The sequence below is a fragment of the Pseudorca crassidens genome, chromosome 9 (assembly GCF_039906515.1).
Source record: "Pseudorca crassidens isolate mPseCra1 chromosome 9, mPseCra1.hap1, whole genome shotgun sequence".
Lineage (NCBI taxonomy): Eukaryota > Metazoa > Chordata > Mammalia > Artiodactyla > Delphinidae > Pseudorca > Pseudorca crassidens.
In genome coordinates this window covers 26,836,248-26,850,094 of record NC_090304.1, presented here as the reverse complement: position 1 = coordinate 26,850,094, position 13,847 = coordinate 26,836,248, and the positions used below count along the sequence as shown (strand labels likewise).

The 13,847-nt window shown below is 36.5% G+C and overlaps 1 protein-coding gene across 6 annotated transcripts in view; it reads left to right on the top strand.

Moving 5' to 3' along the window:
- Positions 1-13,847, top strand: part of ELP4 (elongator acetyltransferase complex subunit 4) — a 243,847-nt gene that overhangs the window by 27,058 nt on the left and 202,942 nt on the right. For all 6 annotated transcript variants that reach the window (XM_067749512.1, XM_067749511.1, XM_067749514.1 and 3 more), the window contains exon 3: positions 10,510-10,631. In XM_067749512.1, the coding sequence (XP_067605613.1) occupies positions 10,510-10,631 (122 nt within the window). The remainder of the gene's footprint in view (positions 1-10,509; positions 10,632-13,847) is intronic.

Below are 13,847 nucleotides of genomic sequence, written 5' to 3'. Positions count from 1 at the left end.
TCTTTAATATATAAAATTAATCTTCATGTAAATCTACTATACTTTTGATCATGGATTTGCTCTAATATTCTGTGCTGAAAAGGTTTACATACAAGCTACCACATGGTATTTTAGTTACACCATAGGAAATTGTTTTCATAAACCACCTTTACTGAATTATAATTTACATACAATAAAATAGACCCATTTTAAGTATATATTTCAGTGAGTTTTTACAAATGTATATACTCATGTAATCACCACAACAATCAAGATATAAAACATTTCCATCATACCCCCAAACATCCTCATGCCCAAAATGTTTCCTGGCCCCCAAGCACCTAACATCTTTCTATCACTAGAGTTTAGTTCTGCTTTCTTTAGAATACCACGTGAAGGCAATCTTACCATACACACTTTTTGTGTCTGGCTTTTTTCACTTAGCTTATTGATTTTGAGATTCATCTATGTTGTTGCCTATATATCAGTAGTCCGGTTATTTTGTTATTGAGTATTATTTCATTTGTGAATGTACCATTTGTTTTTCCATTCACTGGTTGATGGACATTTAAGTTACTTACAGGTTTTTGTTTGTTACAAAAAAAACTGTCCAAGATATGTGTATTGCAAGTATTTTCTCTCTGTAGCTTGCCTTTTCATCTTCTTATTGGTGTCTTTTCAAAAGAAAATATTTAAAATATTTATGCACTTCAAGTTATCCATTTTTTTCTATTGTGGCACATGCTTTCCTGTCTTATTTAAGAAATATTTTTCTACTCCAAGATTGCAAAAATTTTCCCTGTTTTTTCCTAGTAGTTTTATTGTTTTACCTTCTATTTTTAGTTTTGTGATTCATTTCAGCATAATATTTGAGTAGTAGTATGAGATAAGATTGAAATTTTCTTGTTTGCTTGTTTCTTTTTGCTTTTTTTTCCCAATTGAAGTATAGCTGATTTTCAATGTCGTGTTAGTTTCAGTTGTACAGCAAAGTGATCCATATATATGTATACATACTTTTTTAGATTCTTTTCCGTTATAGGTTATTACAAGCTATTGAATATAGTTTCCTGTGCTATACAGTAGGTCCTTGTTGTTTATCTATTTTATATATAGTAGTATGTATCTGTTAATCCCAAACTCCTAATTTATCCCTCTTCCCCCCACCTGCAAATTTTTTTCTTTTTTGATTGAGTGTAGTATGAGGTAAGATTGAGGTTTTTGTTGGTTTTTGCGTATGAGTATCCAGTTATTCCAAGACCATTTGTTGAAAAAGAATTATTTCTCCACCTTTGTCAAGAATCAGTTATGTGGGTTTATTTCTGGTCTGTCTATTCTTTTACATTCATTTATATTTATAGCCTTTGGTCAAATCTATATTGCATGGATTGTTACAGCTTTATAATAAGTCTTAAAATCAGATGGTATGTCTTCCAACTGTGATCTTTTTCAAATTCATTTGGTTACCTAGGACCTTTGAATTTCTATGTAAATTTAGAATTATCTTGTCAGTTTCTCCAAAAAGCTTACTGGGGCTTACATTGACATTACATTAAATGTATAGATTAATTTGGAAAGATTTGAGTCTTCCATCCCATGACCATGATATATCACTCCATTTATTTAGGTTTTTTTATACTTACTCTCAGAATGTTTTATACTTTTCAATTCGGAGCTAGTTCATGCACATATTTTGTTAAATTTATTCAAAATATTTCATGGTTTTGGAATCAATTAAAATGGAATTTATAAAATTTTAGTTTCTAATGTTTGTTACTAGTTTGTAGAGGAACAGTGATTTTTATATATTGACTTTACATGCTACAACCCTGATAGACTTGGCTTGTTAGTCCTACTAGCTTTTTGGTAGATTGCTTAAGATTTCCTACATATGTGATAATGTTTGCAAATAAAGACTGTTTTACGTCATCTTTTCCAATCTGTATGCCTTTCATTTCTTTTTCATGGTTTATTATATGCTTCAGACCTTCTGAGCAATATTGATTACAAGTGGTGAGAGTGGATACACTTTCTTTGTTCCTAATATCAGGAAGAAAGCATTCCATCTTACCATTCTGTTACCTGTAAGTTTATTATAGATACCATTTATCAGGTTGCAGAGGTTTCATTTTATTCCTAATTTGCCAAGAGTTTCTATTATGAATTATTGTTGAATTTTGTCAAATATTTTTGTGTCTATTGAAATGATCATATGGTTTTACTTTTTTAATATGTCATTATGGTACAGTGATTTTTATTTATTTATTTATTTTTTACTTTGGTGGGTTTTTTTTTTTTACATCTTTATTAGAGTCTAATTGCTTTACAATGGTGTGTTAGTTTCTGCTTTATAACAAAGTGAATCAGTTATACATATACATATGTTCCCATATCTCTTCCCTCTTGCGTCTCCCTCCCTCCCAACCTCCCTATCCCACCCCTCTAGGTGGTCACAAAGCACCGAGCTGATCTCCCTGTGCTATGCGGCTGCTTCCCACTAGCTATCTACCTTACGTTTGGTAGTGTATATATGTCCATGCCTCTCTCTCGCTTTGTCGCAGCTTACCCTTCCCCCTCCCCATATCCTCAAGTTCATTCTCTAGTAGGTCTGTGTCTTTATTCCTGTCTTGCCCGTAGGTTCTTCATGACATTTTTTGTTCTTAAATTCCATATATATGTGTTAGCATACGGTATTTGTCTTTCTCTTTCTGACTTACTTCACTCAGTATGACAGACTCTAGGTCTATCCACCTCATTACAAATAGCTCAATTTCGTTTCTTTTTATGGCTGAGTAATATTCCATTGTATATATGTGCCACATCTTCTTTATCCATTCATCCGATGATGGACACTTAGGTTGCTTCCGTCTCCTGGCTATTGTAAATAGTGCTGCAATGAACGTTTTGGTACATGTCTCTTTTTGAATTATGGTTTTCTCAGGGTATATGCCCAGTAGTGGGATTGCTGGGTCATATGGTAGTCCTATTTGTAGTTTTTTAAGGAACCTCCATACTGTTCTCCATAGTGGCTGTACCAAATCATATTCCCACCAGCAGTGCAAGAGTGTTCCCTTTTCTCCATACCCTCTCCAGCATTTATTGTTTGTAGATTTTTTGATGATGGCCATTCTGACTGGTGTGAGATGATATCTCATTGTAATTTTGATTTGCATTTCTCTAATGATTAATGATGTTGAGCATTCTTTCATGTGTTTGTTGGCGGTCTGTATATCTTTTTTGGAGAAATGTCTATTTAGGTCTTCTGCCCATTTTTGGATTGCGTTGTTTGTTTTTTTGTTATTGAGCTGCATGAGCTGCTTATAAATTTTGGAGATTAATCCTTTGTCAGTTGCTTCATTTGCAAATATTTTCTCCCATTCTGAGGGTTGTCTTTTGGTCTTGTTTATGGTTTCCTTTGCTGTGCAAAAGCTTTTAAGTTGCATTAGGTCCCATTTGTTTATTTTTGTTTTTATTTCCATTTCTCTAGGAGGTGGGTCAAAAAGGGTCTTGCTGTGATTTATGTCATAGAGTGTTCTGCCTATGTTTTCTTCTAAGAGTTTGATAGTTTCTGGCCTTACATTTAGGTCTTTAATCCACTTTGAGCTTATTTTTGTGTATGGTGTTAGGGAGTGATCTAATCTCATACTTTTACATGTACCTGTCCAGTTTTCCCAGCAGCACTTATTGAAGAGGCTGTCCTTTCCCCACTGTACACTCCTGCCTCCTTTATCAAAGATAACATGACTATATGTGTGTGGGTTTATCTCTGGGCTTTCTGTAGTGTTCCATTTATCTATATTTCTGTTTTTGTGCCAGTGCCATACTGTCTTGATTACTGTAGCTTTGTAGTATAGTCTGAAGTCAGGGAGCCTGATTCCTCCAGCTCCGTTTTTCGTTCTCAAGATTGCTTTGGCTATTCGGGGTCTTTTGTGTTTCCATACAAATTGTGAAATTTTTTGTTCTAGTTCTGTGAAAAATGCCAGTGGTAGTTTGATAGGGATTGCATTGAATCTGTAGATTGCTTTGGGTAGTAGAGTCATTTTCACAATGTTGATTCTTCCAATCCAAGAACATGGTATCTCTCTCCATCTATTTGTATCATCCTTAATTTCTTTCATCAGTGTCTTATAATTTTCTGCACACAGGTCTTTTGTCTCCTTGGGTAGGTTTATTCCTAGATATTTTATTCTTTTTGTTGCAATGGTAAATGGGAGTGTTTTCTTGATTTCACTTTCAGATTTTTAATCATTAGTGGATAGGAATGCCAGAGATTTCTGTGCATTAATTTTGTATCCTGCTACTTTACCAAATTCATTGATTAGCTCTAGTAGTTTTCTGGTAGCATCTTTAGGATTCTCTATGTATAGTATCATGTCATCTGCAAACAGTGACAGTTTTACTTCTTCTTTTCCGATTTGGATTCCTTTTATTTCCTTTTCTTCTCTGATTGCTGTGGCTAAAACTTCCAAAACTATGTTGAATAAGAGTGGTGAGAGTGGGCAACCTTGTCTTGTTCCTGATCTTAGTGGAAATGCTTTCAGTTTTTCACCATTGAGGACGATGTTGGTTGTGGGTTTGTCATATATGGCCTTTATTATGTTGAGGAAACTTCCCTCTGTGCCTACTTTCTGCAGGGTTTTTATCATAAATGGGTGTTGAATTTTGTCAAAAGCTTTCTCTGCATCTATTGAGATGATCATATGGTTTTTCCCCTTCAATTTGTTAATATGATGTATCACATTGATTGATTTGCATATATTGAAGAATCCTTGGATTCCTGGAATAAACCCCACTTGATCATGGTGTATGATCCTTTTAATGTGCTGTTGGATTCTGTTTGCTTGTAGTTTGTTGAGGATTTTTGCATCTACGTTCATCAGTGATATTGGCCTGTAGTTTTCTTTGTGACATCCTTGCCTGGTTTTGGTATCAAGGTGATGGTGGCCTCGTAGAATGAGTTTGGGAGTGTTCCTCCCTCTGCTATATTTTGGAAGAGTTTGAGAAGGATAGGTGTTAACTCTTCTCTAAATGTTTGATAGAATTCGCCTGTGAAGCAATCTGGTCCTGGGCTTTTGTTTGTTGGAAGATTTTTAATCACAGTTTCAATTTCATTACTTGTGATTTTGTCTGTTCATAATTTCTATTTCTTCCTGGTTCAGTCTTGGCAGGTTGTGCATTTCTAAGAATTTGTCCATTTCTTCCAGGTTGTCCAGGTTATTGGCATATAGTTGCTTGCAGTAACCTCTCATGATCCTTTGTATTTCTGCAGTGTCAGTTGTTACTTCTCCTTTTTCATTTCTAATTCTATTGATTTCAGTCTTCTCCCTTTTTTCTTGATGACTCTCGCTAATGGCTTATGAATTTTCTTTATCTTCTCAAAGAACCAGCTTTTAGTTTTATTGATCTTTGCTATCGTTTCCTTCATTTCTTTTTCATTTATTTCTGCTCTGATCTTTATGATTTCTTTCCTTCTGCTAACTTTGGGTTTTTTTTTGTTCTTCTTTCTCTAATTGCTTTAGGTGCAAGGTTAGTTTGTTTATTCGAGACGTTTCCTGTTTCTTAAGGTAGGATTGTATTGCTATAAACTTCCCTCTTAGAGCTGCTTTTGTTGCATCCCATAGGTTTTGGGTCCTCGTGTCTCCATTGTCATTTGTTTCTAGGTATTTTTTGATTTCCTCTTTGATCTCTTCAGTGATCACCTCGTTATTAAGCAGTGTATTATTTAGGCTCCATGTGTTTGTATTTTTTACAGATCTTTTCCTGTAATTGATATCTAGTCTCATAGCGTTATGGTCGGAAAAGATACTTCATACAATTTCAGTTTTCTTAAATTTACCAAGGCTTGATTTGTGACCCAAGATATGATCTATTCTGGAGAATGTTTCATAAGCACTTGAGAAAAATGTGTATTCTGTTGTTTTTGGATGGAATGTCCTATAAATATCAATTAAGTCCATCTTGTTTAATGTATCATTTAAAGCTTGTGTTTCCTTATTTATTTTCATTTTGTATGATCTGTCCATTGGTGAAAGTGGGGTGTTAAAGTCCCCTACTATGAGTGTGTTACTGTCGATTTCCCCTTTTATGGCTGTTAGCATTTGCCTTATGTATTGAGGTGCTCCTATGTTGGGTGCATAAATATTTAAAATTTTTATATCTTCTTCTTGGATCGATCCCTTGATCATTATGTAGTGTCCTTCTTTGTCTCTTCTTATAGTCTGTATTTTAAAGTCTATTTTGTCTGATATGAGAATTGCTACTCCAGCTTTCTTTTGGTTTCCATTTGCATGGAATGTCTTTTTCCATCCCCTTACTTTCAGTCTGTATGTGTCTCTAGGTCTGAAGTGGGTCTCTTGTACACAGCATATATATGGGTCTTGTTTTTGTATCCATTCAGCCAATCTGTGTCTTTTGGTGGGAGCATTTAGTCCGTTTACATTTAAGGTAATTATCGATATGTATGTTCCTATTCCCATTTTCTTAATTGTTTTGGGTTCGTTATTGTAGATCTTTTCCTTCTCCTGTGTTTCTTGCCTGGAGAAGTTCCTTTAGCATTTGTCATAAAGCTGGTTTGGTGGTACTGAACTCTCTCAGCTTCTGCTTGTCTGTAAAGGTTTTAGTTTCTCCATCAAATCTGAATGAGATCCTTGCTGGGTAGAGTAATCTTGGTTATAGGTTTTTCTACTTCATCACTTTAAATATGTCCTGCCACTCCCTTCTGGCTTGCAGAGTTTCTGCTGAAAGATCAGCTGTTAACCTTATGGGGATTCCCTTGTGTGTTATTTGTTGTTTTCCCTTGCTGCTTTTAATATGTTTTCTTTGTATTTAATTTTTGACAGTTTGATTAATATATGTCTTGGCGTGTTTCTCCTTGAATTTATCCTGTATGGGACTCTCTGTGCTTCCTGGACTTGATTAACTATTTACTTTCCCATATTAGGGAAGTTTTCAACTATAATCTCTTCAAATATTTTCTCAGTCCCTTTCTTTTTCTCTTCTTCTTCTGAAACCCCTATAATTCAAATGTTGGTGCGTTTAATATTGTCCCAGAGGTCTCTGAGACTGTCCTCAGTTCTTTTCATTCTTTTTTCTTTATTCTGCTCTGCAGTAGTTATTTCCACTATTTTATCTTCCAGGTCACTTATCCGTTCTTCTGCCTCAGTTATTCTGCTATTGATCCCATCTGGAGTATTTTTAATTTCATTTATTGTGTTGTTCATCGTTGCTTGTTTCATCTTTATTTCTTCTAGGTCCTTGTTAACTGTTTCTTGCATTTTGTCTATTCTATTTTCAAGATTTTGGATTATCTTTACTATCATTATTCTGAATTCCTTTTCAGGTAGAGTGCCTATTTCTGCTTCATTTGTTAGGTCTATCTTGCTCCTTCATCTGCTCTGTTTTTCTGTCTTCTCATTTTGCTTATCTTACTGTGTTTGGGGTCTCCTTTTTGCAGGCCGCAGGTTCGTAGTTCCCGTTGTTTTTGTTGTCTGTCCCCAGTGGCTAAAGTTGGTTCAGTGGGTTGTGTAGGCTTCCTGGTGGAGGGGACTAGTGCCTGTGTTCTGGTGGATGAGGCTGGATCTTGTCTTTCTGGTGGGCAGGTCCACGTCTCGTGGTGTGTTTTGGGGTGTCTGTGGACTTATTATGATTTTAGGCAGCCTCTCTGCTAATGGGTGGGGTTGTGTTTCTGTCTTGCTTGTTGTTTGGCATAGGGTGTTGAGCACTGTAGCTTGCTGGTCGTTGAGTGAAGCTGGGTGCTGGTGTTGAGATGGAGGTCTCTGGGAGATTTTCACCATTTGATATTATGTGGATCTGGGAGGTTTCTTGTGGACCAGTGTCCTGAAGTTGGCTCTCCGACCTCAGAGGCACAGGACTGACTCCTGTGGCTGCAGCACCAAGAGCCTTTCATCCATGTGGCTCAGAATAAAAGGGAGAAAAAGTAGAAAGAAAGAATTAGTAGAAGTAGGAAGGAAGAAAGAAAGAAAGAAAGAAAGAAAGGGAGGGATGGAGGAAGGAAGGAGAGAAGGAAGGAAAAAAAGAAAGAAGATAAAGTTAAATAAAATAAAGTAAGATAAAATATAATAAAGTTATTAAAATAAAAAATAATTATTAAGAAAAAAAATTAAAAACACAAAATGGACGGATAGAACCCTAGGACAAATGGTGGAAGCAAAGCTATACAGACAAAATCTCACACAAAAGCATACACATACACACTCACAAAAAGAGGAAAAGGGGAAAAAAAATCATAAATCTTGCTCTCAAAGTCCACCTTCTCAATTTGGGATGATTCGTTTTTTATTCATGTATTCCACAGATGCAGGATACATCAAGTTGATTGTGGATCTTTAATCTGCTGCTTCTGAGGCTGCTGGGAGAGATTTCCCTTTCTCTTCTTTGTTCTCACAGCTCCCAGGGGCTCAGATATGGATTTGGCCCTGCCTCTGCGTGTAGGTCGCCGGAGGGCGTCTGTTCTTCGCTCAGACAGGACGGGGTTAAAGGAGCAGCTGCTTCTGGGACTCTGGCTCACTCAGGCCAGGGGTGGGGGGAGAGAGGGGCACGGAGTGTGGGGCGAGCATGTGCGTTTTCCCGGGGAAGTTGTCCCTGGATCCCGGGACCCTGGCAGTGGCGGGCTGCACAGGCTCCCCGGAAGGGGGGTGTGGATAGTGAGTGACCTGTGCTCACACACAGGCTTCTTGGTGGCGGCGGCAGCAGCCTTAGCGTCTCATGCCCATCTCTGGGGTCCGCGCTTTTAGCCGTGGCTCGCACCCGTCTCTGGAGCTCCTTTAAGCAGCGCTCTTAATCCCCCCTCCGCGCGCACCAGGAGACAAAGAGGGAAGAAAAAGTCTCTTGCCTCTTCGGCAGGTCCAGACTTTTCCCCGGACTCCCTCCCGGCTAGCTGTGGTTCACTAACCCACTGCAGGCTATGTTCACGCCGCCAAGCCCAGTCCTCTCCCTGCGCTCTGACAGAAGCCCAAGCCTCAGCTCGCAGCTCCGCCCGCCCCGGCGGGTGAGCAGACAAGCCTCTCGGGCTGGTGAGTGCCAGTCGGCACCGATCCTCTGTGTGGGAATCTCTCCACTTTTCCCTCCACACCCCTGTTGCTGAGCTCTCCTCCGAGACTTCGAAGCTTTCCGCCTCCATCACCCACAGTCTCCGTCTGCGAAGGGACTTCTAGTGTGTGGAAACCTTTCCTCCTTCACAGCTCCCTCCCACTGGTGCACGTCTCGTCTCTATCCTTTTGTCTCTGTTTATTCTTTTTTCTTTTGCCCTACCCAGGTACGTGGGGGAGTTTCTTGCCCTTTTGGAGGTCTGAGGTCTTCTGCCAGCGTTCAGTAGGTGTTCTGTAGGAGTTGTTCCACGTGTAGATGTATTTCTGGTGTATCTGTGGGGAGGAAGGTGATCTCCGCGTCTTACTCTTCCACCATCTTCCCTTCGTCCTCCGGTACAGTGATTTTTAAAATAAAAAACCAACTTGGCATATCTGTGATAAACCCCACTTAATCATAGTATACCATATTATTCTTTCTTATATACTAATGAGTTTTGGTTGGATATTTTAGAAATTATTTTCATAAATGTTCATGAGGCATATTAGTCTGTAGCTTTCTTTTCCTGTGATGTCTTGGCCTAGTTTTGGTATCAGAGTAATTATGGCATTATAAAATGAGTTCTGAAGTATTTCTTTCCAGTTTTTCCTTTTTTCTGAACGATTACTTGTAAGATTGGTATAATTTCATCCTTAAATGGGCTAGTTTTTCTTTCAGTTTTATTGAGATATAATTGACATACAGCACTGTATAAGTTTAAGGTGTACAGCACAATCGTTAGACTGAATACGTCATGAAATGATTAGCACAATAAGTTTAGTGGACATTCATGATCTCATGTAGATACAAAATTAAAGTAATAGAAAAAAATTTTTTTCCTTGTGATGAGAACTCATAGGATTTATGCTCTTAGCAATTTTCATATATAACATACAGCAGTGTTGATTTTATTTATCATGTTGTAAATTACATCCCCAGTACTTATTTATCTTATAAGTAGAAGTTTGAAACTTTTGACTGCCTTCATCCAATTCCCCCTACCCCTACTCTCCACCTCTGGTAACCACAAATCTAACACTAAGTGTTTAATTCTTGTGACATGAAAGTAATGAGGTGTGAGTTTACAACTGGTTGGTAGGGAATATAGCCATTTTAGAGGTGCAGTACCTGAGAAAATCTTAGTAAAGAAAAAACCAAATCTCTGATTTTTTAATATAATCATACATAACCTTCTAAATTTTATGGATATCAGAGGTGGTGTAGTAAATGGCGAATGATTTTGGAATCAGAAAGACTCTATTAAAAGTACCTACTTCCCATTGACTATCTAGATAAGTATTTTAGCCTATCTAACTGTACCTTAGGAAGACATAGTTATTGCCCCACCTCATAGACTTGTTTTAAGGAGAAAAGAATATAAAAACATCCTACCATAAATATCCTAGTATATGGTAGGATTCTGACTATAATTTTTTTTCTTTCTTACAGAAGAGGATAAATATAATATTTATTCTCCTTTGCTCTTCAAGTATTTCCTGGCAGAAGGAATTGTCACTGGACATACTTTGTTAGTTGCATCTGCAAAAGAAGACCCTGCTGACATTTTACAGGTATAGAGTATACTAATTCAATATTGCATTTTGAATATTTCACAAAATATATTGTTTATATATATGTAAATAAGATTTGTATATGTACAAACTATATTTAAATACATTAATGGGACCACACACATATTCTTTTCTCTTAAAGAGAAGTATCAAATTTATTTGAATACATAATCGCATTTTAAAATTAGTTCTTGGACAGTTTTTTAAACTAAAATTTATGTCACAGTGAGGAAATATTAATAAGCTATTTAAAACTGACAATAAACAAAATTACTATTAAGTAATGATATGAGCACTTTATAAGCTATTAAAAAATCTAGGTAAAGAAAAACAACTGCAGAATATTGTCAGATATTATATTACCAGTATTCCAAAGGTGTAAGTCAGAAGAAAGATAGAGAAATTAGAAGTACTCATTTATTAAAGTTATTTTGTTTTGAGAATTCCAGAGAGTATCCCCTTCCAAGAAATAAGCAATAATACTAAAATATGTGCTTGAAATAGTATATCTTTTTTATGCCAAAGCATATTTTTCACCTCAGAGAAGACAATTCTGACTTTTAGAATTCTTAATTTCTTTGTACAGAACAGGAACTCACTTTTAAGCCATTATTTGATTAGAATTCATAATCTAAAATCATTTTCTCTGAGGGTGTTTTCACTGTGTAGTTTGCAAAATGACAAATGACTAAGTCATTTATAAAAAATTTGTAGAATAATAAATACTAATTTACAATAACTATCAACAGACACCAACAAATTTCTACACCCACACATAAAAATTACTATAATACTGAGGTCAAAACTAACATGATTCTTTCATATGGGTCAGACTTTGTTTATTAAATTTTAAAAAGTCCAAAAAGAAAACCTTTGTATAATTTTCCAAATGATTTCCTTCTGGTTGAAGAACCTGTTTTCCTTTATTCTTATTTCTGCTATTAATCTTTTGTAATATTTTCTTGATGTTTTTGTTTTTTCTTTTGTTCCTTTTCCCTGGCCTTAATCATTTTGGACAGTTTCTGAACAGTACTGTACTTGCTAGAAGCAGTGGAATAAAGGCCAAAATTATTGTTGTAAAGAAGCTATATAGGTTCTTCACAGCCCATTCCACAACATACCGAGCCTAAGATTTTTTATTAGACATCTTTATAGCCATATAGGAAATGTTCGCCAAGCCATAGGCAGGAAGACCTATATATGCTTTTTTTTTTTGCGGTACGTGGGCGTCACTATTGTGGCCTCTTCCGTTGTGGAGCACAGGCTCCAGACGCGCAGGCTCAGTGGCCATGGCTCACGGGCCTAGCCGCTCTGCGGCATGTGGGATCTTCCCGGACCAGGCCACGAACCCGTGTCCCCTGCATCGGCAGGCGGACTCTCAACCACTGTGCCACCAGGGAAGCCCTATATATGCTTTTTTAAATAAAGTGTTTTATTTTTCCTTCTTCCCTCCTCCAACCTAGGTAACTGATGTTAAAGCCTATAGTATACTTCCACATTTTGCCTTAGAGAACTACATTTTTTTATTTGAAAACTAATCCCTGATGCCTTTCTTAGGTACCTTGATCTGTACAAGTTAGTACTAAAAAAATTTCAGTGTACTTTACATGTCCTTCTTTGGATTATGTGAAGGATTTTAAAATTATAAAAGAAATATTATCTTTTCATCAGGGTTTCTTAAAATAGCTAGTCATATATGCAAGTAATTAGATTCTGCAAACCTTTATTCATAGAGCAGTTTTATAATGTAGTAGAAAAATATAAAACTAGAATCAAAAAACATAGACTCTTATTAAATTTGTCCTTATGACCAAAGTAGATTAATAAGGACCAGACTAGTCATCATGCCTGAAACAACTAAAAAACAGGACAAAATATATGAAACAACTGTCTTCAAAACTTTGATCATCACACAGTAAAGGACAGTGATTCCTGAGTTATGCAAAATAAGCAAGGTAAATCCTATAACTTCCCTAGCTTCCTGCATACAAAGTGTCCAGGCCATAGTGCAGGGAGGAGGAGCCCAGGATAAGACAATCTTAGGTGACAGAGCTAGGAATGTGGAATTACAACCTCGTTATTGTCTTCATCTGGAGCCAAGTATGGTTTAAGGAGATATGTATGGGTACCAAGTAAGCAAGGGGTGGACTTCTGATAGTTAATTCTATGTGTCAATTTGACCAAGCCACAGGGTACCCAGAAATTTGATCAGACATTATTCTGAGTGTTTCTGTGAGGGTATTTTTGGATGAAATTAACATTTAATTCGGTAGACTGAGTAAAGCAGATTGCCCTCTCTAATGTGGGTGGGCCTCATCCAGTCAGTTGAAGGCCTAAATAGAACAAAATGGCTAACCCTCCCCCATATAAGAAAGAATTGTTCCTACTGGACTGCTTTTGAACTTGGACATCAACTTTTTCTTGCTCTCGGATTCAAACTGAAACATCAGCTCTTCCTGAGTCACGAGTCTGCCATCCTTTGGATCAGAATTACACCATTAGTTTTCCATTTGGACAAAAACTACACCATCAGCTCTCCTGAGTTTCCAACTAGCTTGCTGTGCATATCTGGGGACTTGTCAGCCTCCATAATCATATGAGCCAATTCCTTATAGTAAATTTTATTACAGGAAGAGGTATGTATATGTGTACATATATATATGTATATGTGTGTGTGTGTGTATACACACACACACAGACACACATCCTGTTCATACAATTTCTCTAGAGAACTCTGACTAATTCAATTTTACTGAAAATACAAAGATTACATTTAAAACCAAAGAAGGCATTTCACATTTATTTATTAACCTACATTGAACAATTATCACTCACATCCTATATCTTGGCCAGTTTTCCAGATAGTAAAGTACAGTGATCTTCCCACCTTTTTTGCACTCATACTTCTAAAAATATTTTTTTAATTATGTATCGTCTTGTATACTAAGTTATGTAAAAATTTTCATTATGAGATTATTTAGTTGCAAAGATGTTATTGTAAATATTGCCTGTTTTAGTTGAAGACTTTTATGTCAGTCTTGTAAGTGTATCCAACTCAATCTAAATAATAGCAATTTGATGTCAGTATCATTATTTTTAGAAGTATCTACATAAGCAAGCTCTTCTTTAACAACTGGAAATTTTACATCAATCATTTTTTCCTTGAATTCATATTTTCTATTCCACTCACTCCTCATGGAGTTTTGTCAGAATGTA